The sequence below is a fragment of the Emydura macquarii genome, unplaced genomic scaffold (genome assembly GCF_026122565.2).
Source record: "Emydura macquarii macquarii isolate MOO-44397 ecotype Brisbane River unplaced genomic scaffold, CSIRO-AGI_Emac_v2 contig_1253, whole genome shotgun sequence".
Lineage (NCBI taxonomy): Eukaryota > Metazoa > Chordata > Testudines > Chelidae > Emydura > Emydura macquarii.
Window position 1 is genome coordinate 70,906,527 of NW_027131390.1, and position 13,120 is coordinate 70,919,646.

General features: G+C 48.8%; 1 protein-coding gene across 4 annotated transcripts in view; it reads right to left on the bottom strand.

Moving 5' to 3' along the window:
• Window positions 1-5,076: 5,076 nt before the first annotated feature.
• Window positions 5,077-13,120, bottom strand: part of OSBPL6 (oxysterol binding protein like 6) — a 191,131-nt gene continuing 183,087 nt past the window's right edge. For all 4 annotated transcript variants that reach the window (XM_067549166.1, XM_067549167.1, XM_067549164.1 and 1 more), the window contains 2 exons: window positions 7,815-7,937; window positions 5,077-6,815 (listed from right to left, as the gene is read on the bottom strand). In XM_067549166.1, the coding sequence (XP_067405267.1) occupies window positions 6,707-6,815; window positions 7,815-7,937 (232 nt within the window). In that variant the 3' untranslated portion in view covers window positions 5,077-6,706. The remainder of the gene's footprint in view (window positions 6,816-7,814; window positions 7,938-13,120) is intronic.

The window sequence follows — 13,120 nt, forward strand, 5'->3', positions numbered from 1 at the left end:
GGAGATTCCACCACCTCCCTAGGTAACCCATTCCAGTGCTTCACCACCCTCCTAGTGAAAAACTTTTTCCTAATGTCCAACCTAGACCTCCCCCTGCAACTTGAGACCGTTTCTCCTTGTTCTGTCATCTGCCACCACTGAGAACAGCCTAGCTCCATCCTCCCTGGAACCCCCTTTCAGGTAGTTAAAGGCTGCTATCAAATCCCCCTCATTCTTCTCTTCTATAGACTGAACAAGCCTAGTTCCTTCAGCCTCTCCTCATAAGTCTTGTGCTCCAGCCCCCTAATCATTTTTGTTGCCTTCTGCTGGACTCTCTCTAACTTCTCCACATCCTTGTTGTAGCAGGGGGCCCAAAACTGGACACAATACTCCAAATGCGGCCTCACCAATGCTGAATAGAGGGGAATGATCACTTCCCGCGATCTGCTGGCAATGCTCCTACTAATGTAGCCCAATATGCCATTAGCCTTCTTGGCAACCAGGGCACACTGCTGACTCATATCCAACTTCTTATCCACTGTTACCCCCAGGTCATTTTCTGCAGAACTGCTGCCTAGCTCGTCGGTCCCCAGTCTGTAGCTGTGCATGGGATTCTTCCGTCCTACGTGCAGGACTTTGCACTTGTCCTTGTTGAACCTCATCAGATTTCTTTTGGCCCAATCCTCCAATTTGTTTAGGTCCTTCTGTATCCTATCCCTACCTTCCAGGGTATCTACCACTCCCCCTAGCTTAGTGGCATCTGCAAACTTGCTGAGGGTGCAATCTACCCCATCCTCCAGATTATTGATGAAGATGTTGAACAAAACCGGCCCCAGGACCGACCCCTGGCACTCATAGGAAAACAAAATGCTAAAGAGGAAATATTACATTGACCTATAAATTAAAGGGCCTGATCTTGAGTGTTATTGAATGACTTCAACTCCCACTGAAGCCAACAGGCCTTGCTGGTGCTCAGCACCCCCGAGGATCAAATTTCCCAGTTGTCTTTATGTTCACATGGTAAAGTATTATTTTCTCTCTTTAAAGCTCTTTTGAAATTCTCATTGACATTCCAATTAGTGATGAGCAAACCTCGAGACAGAGACAACCTGAGCATTTTTTGATCACACCTGCAAATTTTTGTTTTGCTAAGCCTCTCCAAACAAAACACAATGAATTCCTATCCATCACTGTCACCCCCACTGTGCATAAAGTTAGTTTCAGGATTATAGGTAGGGTGAGAAGGAGAAAGGAGAGGTGGTGCTGGTACTGCCAGTTCCACCAGTTCCCACAGCAGCCTCTTCCTCCCCAGATGAGACGCTCAATCTGGCCTCTCTGTCCCCATCAGACGACCACCGCCAATATCAGGCGCTATTATGGCGGGTGGCGGTGGATCTGGCACTCCCGTTGAAGGAGGTCCAGGATACCCAGCACCAACTGCTGGACATCCTCCAGGGACTCTCGTGGACAGCTCTCCCCATTAACAAAGCTATCCTGCAACTGGCTCAGATGGTATGGAATACCCCTGCTTCCTGCGCTCCCATCCCTAATAGGGCAGAGAAATGGTGCTTTGTCCCCACCAAAGGCATGGAGTTTCTCTTTATTCAGCATCCCTCCCAATTCCTTGATGGTCCATGTGGTGGTGAAGCAAGACCATCAACACCCTCATAAATCCACCCCCCATGACAAAGCAGCAAAAAAGATGGATCTGCTAGGGTACACCTCCACAGGCCTCCGGTTCAGGACTGCCAACCATCAGGTTCCCATGGCAAAGTACAATTTTAACACCTATACTAAGCCACCAGAGTTTAAGGACCACCTCCTGCTAGACAGACACCAGCAGTTTCAGGCCTTTCTCAACAAGGGCCGCCTGGTGGCCAAGTTTGGTCTTCAGGCCACCATGGACACAGCTGACACTGCCTCTCACTCACTGTGGTGCTGCAGAGAGACTCCTGGCTGCAATCCTCTGGATTCCCTAAAGAAGTCCAGCTCACCATACAGGACCTGCCCTTTGAAACCCAAAAGCTTTTCAGAAAACTGACGAGTCCTTGCATTCCCTTAATGACTCCCATGCCACACTCAGATTCCTCAGCATCTATACTCCAGCACCAAGACAGACAGCAAGAACAGCCATACTGTCCCCACCCACAAGCCCCCATCTGGTTTACTATCTACACCAGCAAGAGGCACCTGCACACCAGATGACAGCAATCCCTGGGGCCACGCTACCCTGCCTCTGCCATGAGATCATCTCCTCCACCCTCCCACAGCAACCATCCAAGCACCGGTTTTGATGCACGTTGAGAACAGGGATCCACTTCCACGATGCCCCATATCATCTCTGGGGGCCGATTTGCTCTTTTTTCTCCATAATTGTGGCAAGATCACCACAGACAGTTGGGTACTGGAGATCATCCACCAGGAATACTCTATAGAATTCCTGTCATTTCCGTATCATTGCCGCCCCTCTCCCCGAATCCCTAAACTGCCCACTGGGGACCCCACCCTCAGGGCCTCTTCCAACAGAAAACCAACATGCTTCTCCTCAAGGGCGCCATAGAGCCAGTCCCACCTCGCTACAAGGGACAGGGTTCTACTCCTCTTACTCCCTTATTCTGAAGAAGCAGGGAGGGCACCGCACCATTCTAGATCTCCGATGGCTCAACAACTATATCCGGAAATCCAAGTTCTGTATGGTGACGCTTACATCGATCATCCCTCCCTCTCCTCAGGGGCTTGGTTCGTGGCTCTCAATATGTAGGACGCCTATTTCCACATTGATATTCACCCAGCCCATAAAAATTTCCTCCGCTTCACAGCGGGGCACAGCCATTACCAGTTCCAAGTCCTGCCTTTTGGCATAGCGAGACTCCATGCATATTCACCAAATTCTTCACTGTTGTAGCAATACAGATGTGCCATCTCAGCTAGTCTGTTTTCCCCTACCTGGCTTGTTGTTGTGCTCTCCTGCCCCCAGCTATTCTCCGCCATTCTCGCTCTTTTGGCTTCCCTCAGAATCTGCATCAACAAGGAGAAATTGGTCCTTGTCCCTACCCTGACAATTGACTTCATTAGGGCATGGCTCGACTCCATTGCAGCATGAGGCTTCTTTCCGGAGGACCACTTCGCCACCATCACAAATCAAACTGCAGGCCTGCACCACAACCCTCATACCACTATCCACCGCTGCCTCTCCCTTCTCGGACACATGACAGTGTGCCTCTCAGTCACACCAAATGTCCATTTTCACATGCGTTGCCTTCAGCTTTGACTCCTCTCTGCCTACAAACCACACTGTGACCACCTGGGCAGCAGGGTCCTGATTCCCCGGCAAATATTGCTGTCCTTCATCTGTACTGCCCTTCCCACATACTGGTCGGTACTCCCTTCAAGCCTCCCGCACCACAAGCCAACCTCACAACAGACACCTACCTCATGGGTTGGGGTGCTCACCTAGGCATCCACACGTTGCAGGGCATCTGGATGCCTCAAGAAACCACGATGCACATAAACCTCCTGGAACTGCAGGCAGTCCATCTCGCCTGCCAGAGACTTCTTCCCCACATAGGGGCCAAACACATCCAATTGCTCCTCGACAACATTGCAGCGGTAGTCTACATCAACAAACAGCAGAGCCAGATACCCCTTCCTCTGTTCAGAGTCCATCCACCTCTGGAACTAGTGCATCAAACATAAGGTCACACTCCAGGCTACATTATCTCTCTGGCACCCACAACACCCTGGCAGATGTGCTCAGCAGGACGCTTTGCTTGAAGCACAAGTGGGAACTGCACAACAACATCTTCCAGTGCCTTTTCCACAAGTGGGGCACACTGCAATGGGACTTCATCGCCACTTTGTTGCTCCAGGGCAGCTATGGCGGAGGACTTGCAGGATGACACTCTTCTCCTCCCCTGGATGGAATCTCTCCACTATGCTTTTCCTCCCATCCCCCTCCTCTCGCAAATCCTATGCAAGATTTGCCAGGATCAAGAGACAGTAATCCTCATAGCCCCATTTTGGCCTCACCAGTTTTGGTTCACGGACCTCCTGAACTTCTCTGCCCACTTTCCACTTTGCCTCCACACACTACCAGATCTGCTCACCAGGGGACCAGGGCCAACTCCAACATCCCAAACCCCACCATCTTCACTTACAGCTTGGTTTTTGGATGGAGCTCAGAGATACACAGAACATGCTCCACTCCTGTGCAACATATTCTTACCCAAAGTAGGTGGACATCCACAAGGACCCCGCTATCAGGCCAAATAGAAACACTTCACGTCCTGGGTTCACCGCCCTCAATACCCGCTATCTGCAATATCCATACCTACTGTCCTCAGTTACCTTCTCGAACTCAAGACTTCGGGCTTAGGTCAATCTCAGAATCCTCCCTCATTGGGCATTTCCCAGGAAAGGGGAAGAATCTTTGTCCAACCCTTCCTGGTTGGCTTGGGAGAAAGGGGCTGATTAGAATCCCTGCTTCTTTCCCCAGGGTGCTCAGGATCCACTTTAAGACTGGGGTGGAGGGAGTGGTTGCCTCACAAGCCTCTCCTCTTTTTTCTGCAAGGGTGCCCTAGGATTTACCCCTGAGTCAAGTGGTCAGCATCCTCCTCACTTTTACAGTCTCTCCCTGCTCTGAACCGTGGATTCTGATCCATTCTTCCCTGGTTGGAGCTGCAGCTACCTTGGTGGAAAGAAGACCTCACCTATCTGTCTGACTGGTAGCCCTGGGACCTAACGGAGTTAGAGTCAGTTGGCTGGGTGCAGACTGGGCACAACTTGCTGTCTGCCGAGCCTGGGATGGCTCCCTCACAAACGGAGCACTGCTTGGATTCAACCCTGTGTTTTCTTGGCTCCTCTGCCATGCTTGTATAGCGGCAGAAGACCCATCAGGGAGACGCTGCAGCAGATGCTCAGAGAGGGTTAAACTACTGAGGATGTAACCAACCCAGGAAGGAGGAGGAACATGGGGGAAGGAGAACACTGCTCCCCACTGCCCCAAAACTGGGCAGAAACAGCTCAAATTGAAAGGTAAGGAAGGAAGCAACAGAAACTGACACCATCTGCTGCCACAGAGGCAGAGAATCTGGTGGTAAGAAGGAGCAGAGTGGTGGCTGGACAGAGCATGAGACACCAAAATTCTGATCCACCTCCATGAAGCTGCAGAGAGAGGAGAGAAGCCCAGACATCCAGAATTGTGGGAAATGCTGGGCTGCAGAAAAAAGTATACCATGTATATACAAAAAGTTGTGAGACATGTACACACAGAAGGGCCATCAGGACATTCAGGAGATGTATACAGGTAAATGTAATTTACTTAAATAAATACCATGTGCATTAATAGAAGACTAGATCCTATAATATGGAATACAATTTTTTATCTAATAAAACTTTCTTTAGTAATATTTGCCCTCTGCAGTTAAGCATTTCTGTCATTTTTTCAGATTGAAAGTGCCCAGCCTCCTTCCATAGACATTTAACTGTGGCATAACAACATTTAAAAGTCTTGTTTCTTAATCAAAAGCTACAAAATACTTTATGAAAAACTGTAAAATATAATTTTGCATAAAAGCTATTTTGACAACACAAAAAAGCCATCAACCTAGAATGCATGAGTGCCTCTACCTCCACAAACAAATTCAGCTAAGAAATGAAGGTGGGGAGTGGGCAAAGATAAACAAACAGACCAGTAAGGTATACAGTGTGCATGATAGAAAGTGCCAGTTATGTTTATTCAGCCTTTGGAGAGAAGCCAGAGAACCTCCTATGAAATCTTTCTGTGTTTCTAACACTTTTGCAAAGCTACAGGGAATTATAATTGTATAAACAGTAATGGGGAAATGAGAGAAGTGTGAAACCATGTCAAATCAGTGGTACATATGATAAATATATCACAGCATTAGGCATGTTGGATATGAACTGTCTGACTAGCAACTCAGATGCATTTACCAAATCTGTCACAAATTTAGCTAGTTTTTCTGTTTCAGTCTGATTACACAACCAGCTTTGCAAAGCTAAAGCATGTACAGCAGATCACTTTCCTATCTCATCCATTTAGGTGGATTTTTTTAATAATACATGATCTCCAATATTTAGAATATGAATAAAATCTGCCCCTCACACAAACCTAAGTATACATATTTTAAAATGACATTGGATATCTTTATGTTTTGTTTAAGGCATGAACAATGGCATATGAAAGGGAACAGCTTCCAGAAAAGCATTATGTCTTTTTGACAAGGCCAGTCCAAGCACATCACACTAAAGGACTAACCTCAAGCCAGAAATGATAGACTGTTGTAACACAATATTTTTTAACAAAACAAGTTAAAACAAAATGGATTTTTTTCTTTCATTTTGATTTTTGTTTTGTTTGTTGTTACTCTCAATGTCTGTTTTAAGCACCGGTTGCAGTATTGTGTTTTACAACCTCTTCAGAGCAACTTTGGATAACATATCTGCTTCCTTTGTTTTTCATTTTTAATACATGAAACTTTAAAAAAAAAAATTCTAAATGGCTGCTGCAAAATAAAAAGGATCCATAAGTGGTCAGGGACCTGGTCTAATGCACTTTCGAAAGTCCATTATAAAGATGAATATAAAAGCAAATGGTAGGTTTTCTGTAGACCCACAAACCATACTTAGCTATAAGAAACATATTGTGCATAGTTATTGGGTTTTTTTTTCCAGAGAGTGATATGTTTACTAGATCTACATTCTCAGTTTACCAGAGTATGGGGGTTTCTACTTTACTAAAGCCAGGATCTTTTCGCAGTTCCCAATAGGTGTCGTTGGAAACCCAGCCTTCTCTTTGATTGGCATCAATAACTTTTCTGCAAAAAGCAAGACAAAACAAACCCAGATGAAAATTGTCTTAATAAAGATTTGACTTCATATTTTAAAAGGACACGGCATAAACAACAGAAATTTAAAAATAAAACAATTTTACAACCTGTGTTAAAAGTGAAGGCATTTAAAAACATCTAAGACTCCAGTTCTACCATATGGTTCATACAACTCTGCATCCATGTGAAGTGCTGTTCATGTCAATGGATTCTGCATGTGTGTATGGTCCAACCATGGAGAGCAGATTGCAAGATCATAGTCTAATTTACTTCCACCATTTATGTTCTTTGTTTCCTTTCTGTATTTCACACATTTTGTACAATGAAATTATGCCAGTCAGTTTCACCAGTCAGGCTTTCCTGGACTAGCGTAGAATGGTTGAGTTTGGGATTCCCAGGTTTTAAGGAAATGTTTTAATTTAAACAAAACAAAAACAATAATCACAATCCTTCCCCCACCCCCCCAAAAAAAAAAAAAAAAAAAAAACTAGAGTAATTACAATTTGAAAAGTACCTTTAAAATCTTTGTTCACATTGTTTTAAACCTTCTTTTCACCACCACCTTTTTTTTAAATACACAGCTAAATCTGAGCCAAAAAATGAGTTGACACATTCCCTTTGATATTTCCTTCTCCACTATTAAACTTGACACACATTGGCATAGTGATATGAAGAAATTTGTAAGGCTATTGCTCATGTCTTACTTTTCTTGTGGACAAACAGGGAACGACAGCTTCTAGGTTGGTTAATCTGTCACCCTTCACAGTATTCATTTAAATTCATTTAAAATACTTTAAAATTGCATCAGACGGGGTTCACATCTCTGAAAATAGTTCTTGGGATTGGATTGTTTCTAGCTTTTCACTTCTTCATTACACTACTCTGGGCCTACCTATTTTAACAGGAAAATACCTCTTTTTTCCCTCTTATGTTGATGGCTGCACAGAAAATAAATTATAGACTTCTTATTGAAATCATTTTACTCACTTAAAAAATTTTGGTTTGTATTCAATGTTGTTCTCTTCCATGTACCTCCTTCGACTTCTCTGGAGTTCCTCTATTCTTTGCTTTTCTGCTGCTGCTGCTTCTACATTTCCTTCTTCCAAAAATCTATACAGATAATGTATCTTTTAGTAAATATACAATCCCATCTTCTGTAAAACAAGGTTACTTACCAGTAACTTATGTTCTTTGAGATGTGTTGCTCATGTCCATTCTACTATAGGTGTGTGCACACCTCTCTGCACAGTTACCCGGAACTTTTCTCCCCTTAGTAGATCCTGTAGGGCCGGCTCCGGCGCCCCCTGGAGCCCTGTGCACATGCTGCGGTATATGAGGCGCTGCCGGCCCTATGCCCCCTCAGTCCCTTCTTTCTGCCAACTCCAGCAGCAGGGATGGGGGTGGGTTGTGGAATGGACATGAGCAACACATCTCAAACAACATCAGTTACTGGTAAGTAACCTTGTTTTCTTCTTCGAGTGCTTGCTCATGTCCATTCCACTATAGGTGACTAACAAGCAATACCTTTGGAGGTGGGTCAGAGTTACCAGTGAGCTGCACTCAGCACCGCTCTGCCAAATCCCGTATCCTCCTCGCCTGCTGGACGATGGCGTAGTGGGAAGTGAAGGTATGCACCGACAACCAAGTGGCAGCTTTGCAGATGTCCTGCAGGGGAACTCTCTCTAGGAAGGCTGTAGATGAGGCTTGAGCTCTAGTTGAGTGCGCTGTGAAGGTTCCCAGAAGCAGCACCTTCAATTGCTCATAGCAGAACATGAGGAGATGTGCTGGGTGGAGACAGGTGAGCCTTTCATCCGGTCGGCCACTGTGATGAAGAGCTGCGTTGATTTCCGGAACGGCTTTGTACGCTCGATGTAGAAGGCCAGGGTTCATCTCACGTCTAGCAAATGCCATCTCCTCTCCTCCTCCGAACCATGAGGTTTGGGAAAAAACACAGGGAGAAAAATGTCTTGATCACAATGAAATTGGGAAACCACCTTGGGCAGAAAGGCCGGATGCAGCCTCAGCTGGATCTTGCCATTATATCATACTGTATAAGTGGGCTCCAAGGTCAAGGCCATAATCTCAGAGACCCTCCTGGCCGAGGTAATGGCCACCAGGAAGGCTACCTTCCATGAAAGGATGAGCAGAGGGCATGAAGCCATGGGCTCAAAGGGGAGCCCCATGAGTCTCAAGAGGACCAGGTTGAGATCCCAGGGAGGCACTGGGTCACAGACCTGTGGATACAGCCTCTCCATCCCCCTGAGGAACCTGACCAACATGGGGTGGGAGAACAGCGATCTTCCCTCTAGTGGCTGATGGAAGGCTGAAAGTATGTGTCCTTGAGATCGAGGGCGGCATACCAGTCTCCTGGATCCAGGGAAGGGATTATGGAGGCTAGGGAAACCATGCGAACCCTGAGTCATTTGACATATTTGTTTATACGACACAGGTCTAATATGGGTCTCAGACCCCCCTTCGCCTTGGGGATGAGGAAGTACCTCGAATAGAACCCCTTCCCTCTTCTGCCTTAAGGGACCATTTCCACTGCTCCCAGTTTGAGGAGGGTGTTCACCTCCTGCAAGAGGAGTTGCTCGTGAGAGGGGTTCCTGAAGAGGGACGGAGGGGGAAGGTTGTTGGGGGGGGGTAGATGTAAACTGTAGGGCATAGCCCCCCGAGACTATCCCAAGGGCCCAATGATCTGAAGTGATTTTTGCCCATTCAAGATAAAAGGGCCTTCACCTGTTTAGGAAGGGGCGGGGCGGATCCAGGAGAGCAGTCGAGGCGCCACCTCAGGCGCACCATCAAAATTGCCTCCTGGGGAACTGAGAACAAGCTAGAAGAAGAAATCAGCCCCCTAAACCCCCTATTCCTGTCCCTATTCCTATAGGATTGAAAAGACCTGGGCGGAGGCCTGGGCTGCTGCTGCGCCTGGGGCCGTGACTGACGCCTGGAAAACTGGGGCGTGTAAAGGCCCAGGGAGCGAAGCGTGGCCCTGGAGTCCTTCAGACCGTGCAACTTCACATCGGTCTTGTCTGAGAATAGGGCCGACCCATCAAAGGGGAGGTCCTAAATAGCCTGCTGCACCTCCTGGGATAGGCCTGAGGATTGCAGCCACGAACACCTTCTCATACAAATGGCGGAGGCTATGGCCCTGCCCGCCGAGTCAGTAGCGTCACAAAACGTCTGGAGCGCTGCCCTAGCTACCACAGTTCCTTCCTCCATGATAGTGCTAAAATCTGCAGCCTAGTTCTGGAGCAGGGCCTCAGCGAACTGCCTGAGGGAGTCCCACAGATTGAAATTATATCTGCCCAGGAGGGCCTGGTGGTTGGCAATCCTGAACTGAAGGCTTGTCGTGGAATAAATTTTTCTCCCAAACAAGTCCAGCTTCTTATTGTCCTTGTTCTTGGGAGTTGACCCTGGCTGACTTTACCTGTCCAGCTTGTTAGCTGCATCTACTACCAGGGTTCCCGGGGCGGGATGTGTGAACAAATACTCAAAACCCACGGCTGGGATGTAGTATTTCTTCTTGGCCACCTTTGGGGTAGGGGAGACCGAGGAAGGGGTTTGCCACAGGGCCTTTACAATCTAAAGGACCCTTTCGTGGACTGGGAGGGCCACTCGCGCCGCTAGCACATTAAAGAGGCTATCTTTGGCCTCTTCTAACTCCTTCACCTCCAGCTCCAAGTTGGAGGCCACTCTCTTGAGCAGCTCCTGGAGCATCCTGAAATCCTCCAGTGGGGCCGAGTGGTCCCAGGAGACTGCCTTATCAGGTGAGGAGGAAGCGGACAGCAGCGGGACAGCCTGCGGGTGCACCCCCTCCTGGCGAAGGGTTGTACCTGGTGGGGTTCCCTCCAGGGGGTCTGACTCCTCATCCGAGGAGTGGTGCCTATGGGCCTTCTGTGCTGGAGGCATGGACTGCACCCCCAATGACATAATGGATTGGGGCCCCGGCCCCACCTGGATACCCCATGGGGCCCAATAAGGCCATTGTTGCAGCCATTGTCCCTGGGGCCAACCCGGGGCTGACTGAGCCACAGGCTGACAAACTTTGTGGGGGTGTCGGCTGTCCCGATGACTGTCCCCCTTGGGAGACCCCAAGTCATCATCATAGTCTGAGGCCTGGGACTGGCGGTGCCGTGCTCGTCCTCGGTCCTGGGCACCCTTCCATGCCGGGGACTGCCCTCTTGACACCTTCGACCTGGAGGACAATGAGGACTGCCTCCGTCGCCACGAGCGGTGCCAACGAGTGGGGGTGCGCACCAAAGAGCTAGAGGTACCAGAGTGTTGTTTCGGTACCGATGATTTCCACTGCCGGTTGCCTTGCGACCCTGCAGACACCTTCAGTGACCGAGGTTGGCACCGCTCCAAACTCCTCGGTGCCGAGTCTTCCTCTGGCAACCGGGTTCCGCGCTGCCTCGGTGTGGGCAAACCCATCAGTGCCGGGTCCTCCGACAGTGACCAGATTCTGCACTGTCTGGGTACGGGCGAACTCCTCGGTGCCGGGGATCTGGAACTGGAGCTGTCTGAGCGCTGCCTGGCAGACCTCGACCAGGGCTGCCTTCTGGCATGTGCTACCTCCGGTGCCAGGGATCGATGTCAGTGCTGAGAGGGGGACTCCATGTCCCGTGCCAGAGCAGGTCAGCTTGACAACGCCGACCTGGAGCGACTACTAGGGGAGCGACTCCACTCTACCCTCGGAGACCGTCTGGCGGGAGATCTTCCTCCCCGTACCAGGGATCTCCTCCACCATTCCGGGGGAACCAACGCAGGTTTTCCCCATGACACCGGCCCCTTCTCCCACAGCGGAGGGTGGGGGCGGAGGAGGCGTAGGCAAGGCCAACAAGGCTCTTGCCGCCTGAAAAGCCTCCGGTGTTGACGGCATTGGCAGGGGCACTCTCCCACTCCCAGGAGTCAGGGGATGCTCCCTGACCGGAGATGCAGGCATCGGAGAAGTCTCGATGGGCCGGGGCCGGTGCATCTCTGTACTTGACCCTGACCATACCGAAGGCATAGCGGAGTGTCTGCGCTCCGCACGCTGCTTCTTCCTCTTCAGTGCCGACGATGTTGTGCAGTGCTGAGTCGAAGGCAGTGCCGACGGTGCGCTCTGTACCAAGGTCATGCTCGGTGCCAAGGTGGAGCGGGTTGGCTCAGACGCCGGGCGGAGCGCTGCCTCCATCAACAGGGCTTCCAACCAGATTTCTCGGTCCTTTTGAGTCCTTGGTTTGAAAGCCCTGCAGATCTTGCACTTCTCTTTTCTGGGGGCTTCCCCCAAACACTTAAGGCAGCAGTTGAGCAGGAAGGCCTTCCCGTAGGAGGCACACGGATTGAAGCCCAGTGACCAGGGCATGGCCCAGCCGCTCCAAGTCCCCGCAGGGACTTGCCTTATCTCTAATACTCTTAACAACACTTAACAACTACTTAACTAACTAAAACTAACTTAGAATATCAAACAAGTCCAAACAAGGGGAATAGTACTTGCTGAGAGCAAGGCTGGTTCCAGAACCGTCACAGGCGGAAAGAAGGAACAAAGGGGGCATAGAGCCGGCAGCGCCTCATATACCACGGCATGTGCACAGGGCTCCAGCGGGTGCCGGAGCCAGCCGTACAGGATCTGCTAAGGGGAAAAAAGTTCAGGGTAACCATGCACAGAGGCGTGCAAACACCTATAGTGGAATGGACATGAGCAAGCACTCGAAGAAGAACAGCATATTCTGTAACATTGTTATAAAAACATTCATCTCAGAAAATAAGGTCAGCAGCCTTGAAAAGCATTGAAAAACTCCTCAGAGCAGGAAGACAGAACAATGTCTTCTATATATTTTTGGTGCCTAATGGCACTCAGTAAATAATAGAAGCCTCCTACTCTCTGCAAAAACAAACAACAGGGTAGGATCCTTCCCTAGCATGCAAGAGAATGCTAAGACACAGCTACACATTCATGACCCATAGTTTAAGGCATGTGAATCCCTCCAGCCACCATATGATACTGCCAACAGCAAGGACAACTAGGGGGCGAACATTGCTTCTATTTATGAGAGGAGGAAAGGACACTCCAAAGCATGTATTTCCTGGAGTTTTCTGGAATTCTACCACTGCCAGAAGAATTCCCATGGCACCAGGATCTCTGTATGCTTCCCTTTCCTGGGCTGGATAAGGCAAGATTTTTACAGTGTTATTTAATATTTTTTCTAGAACAATCTATCTACCATTCAAGGTATAGCACATACTATAGTGCAAATCTGGACAAAATTCAATGCTGGGGTTCAAACTCTATCCTAAAAGAATCATAAATA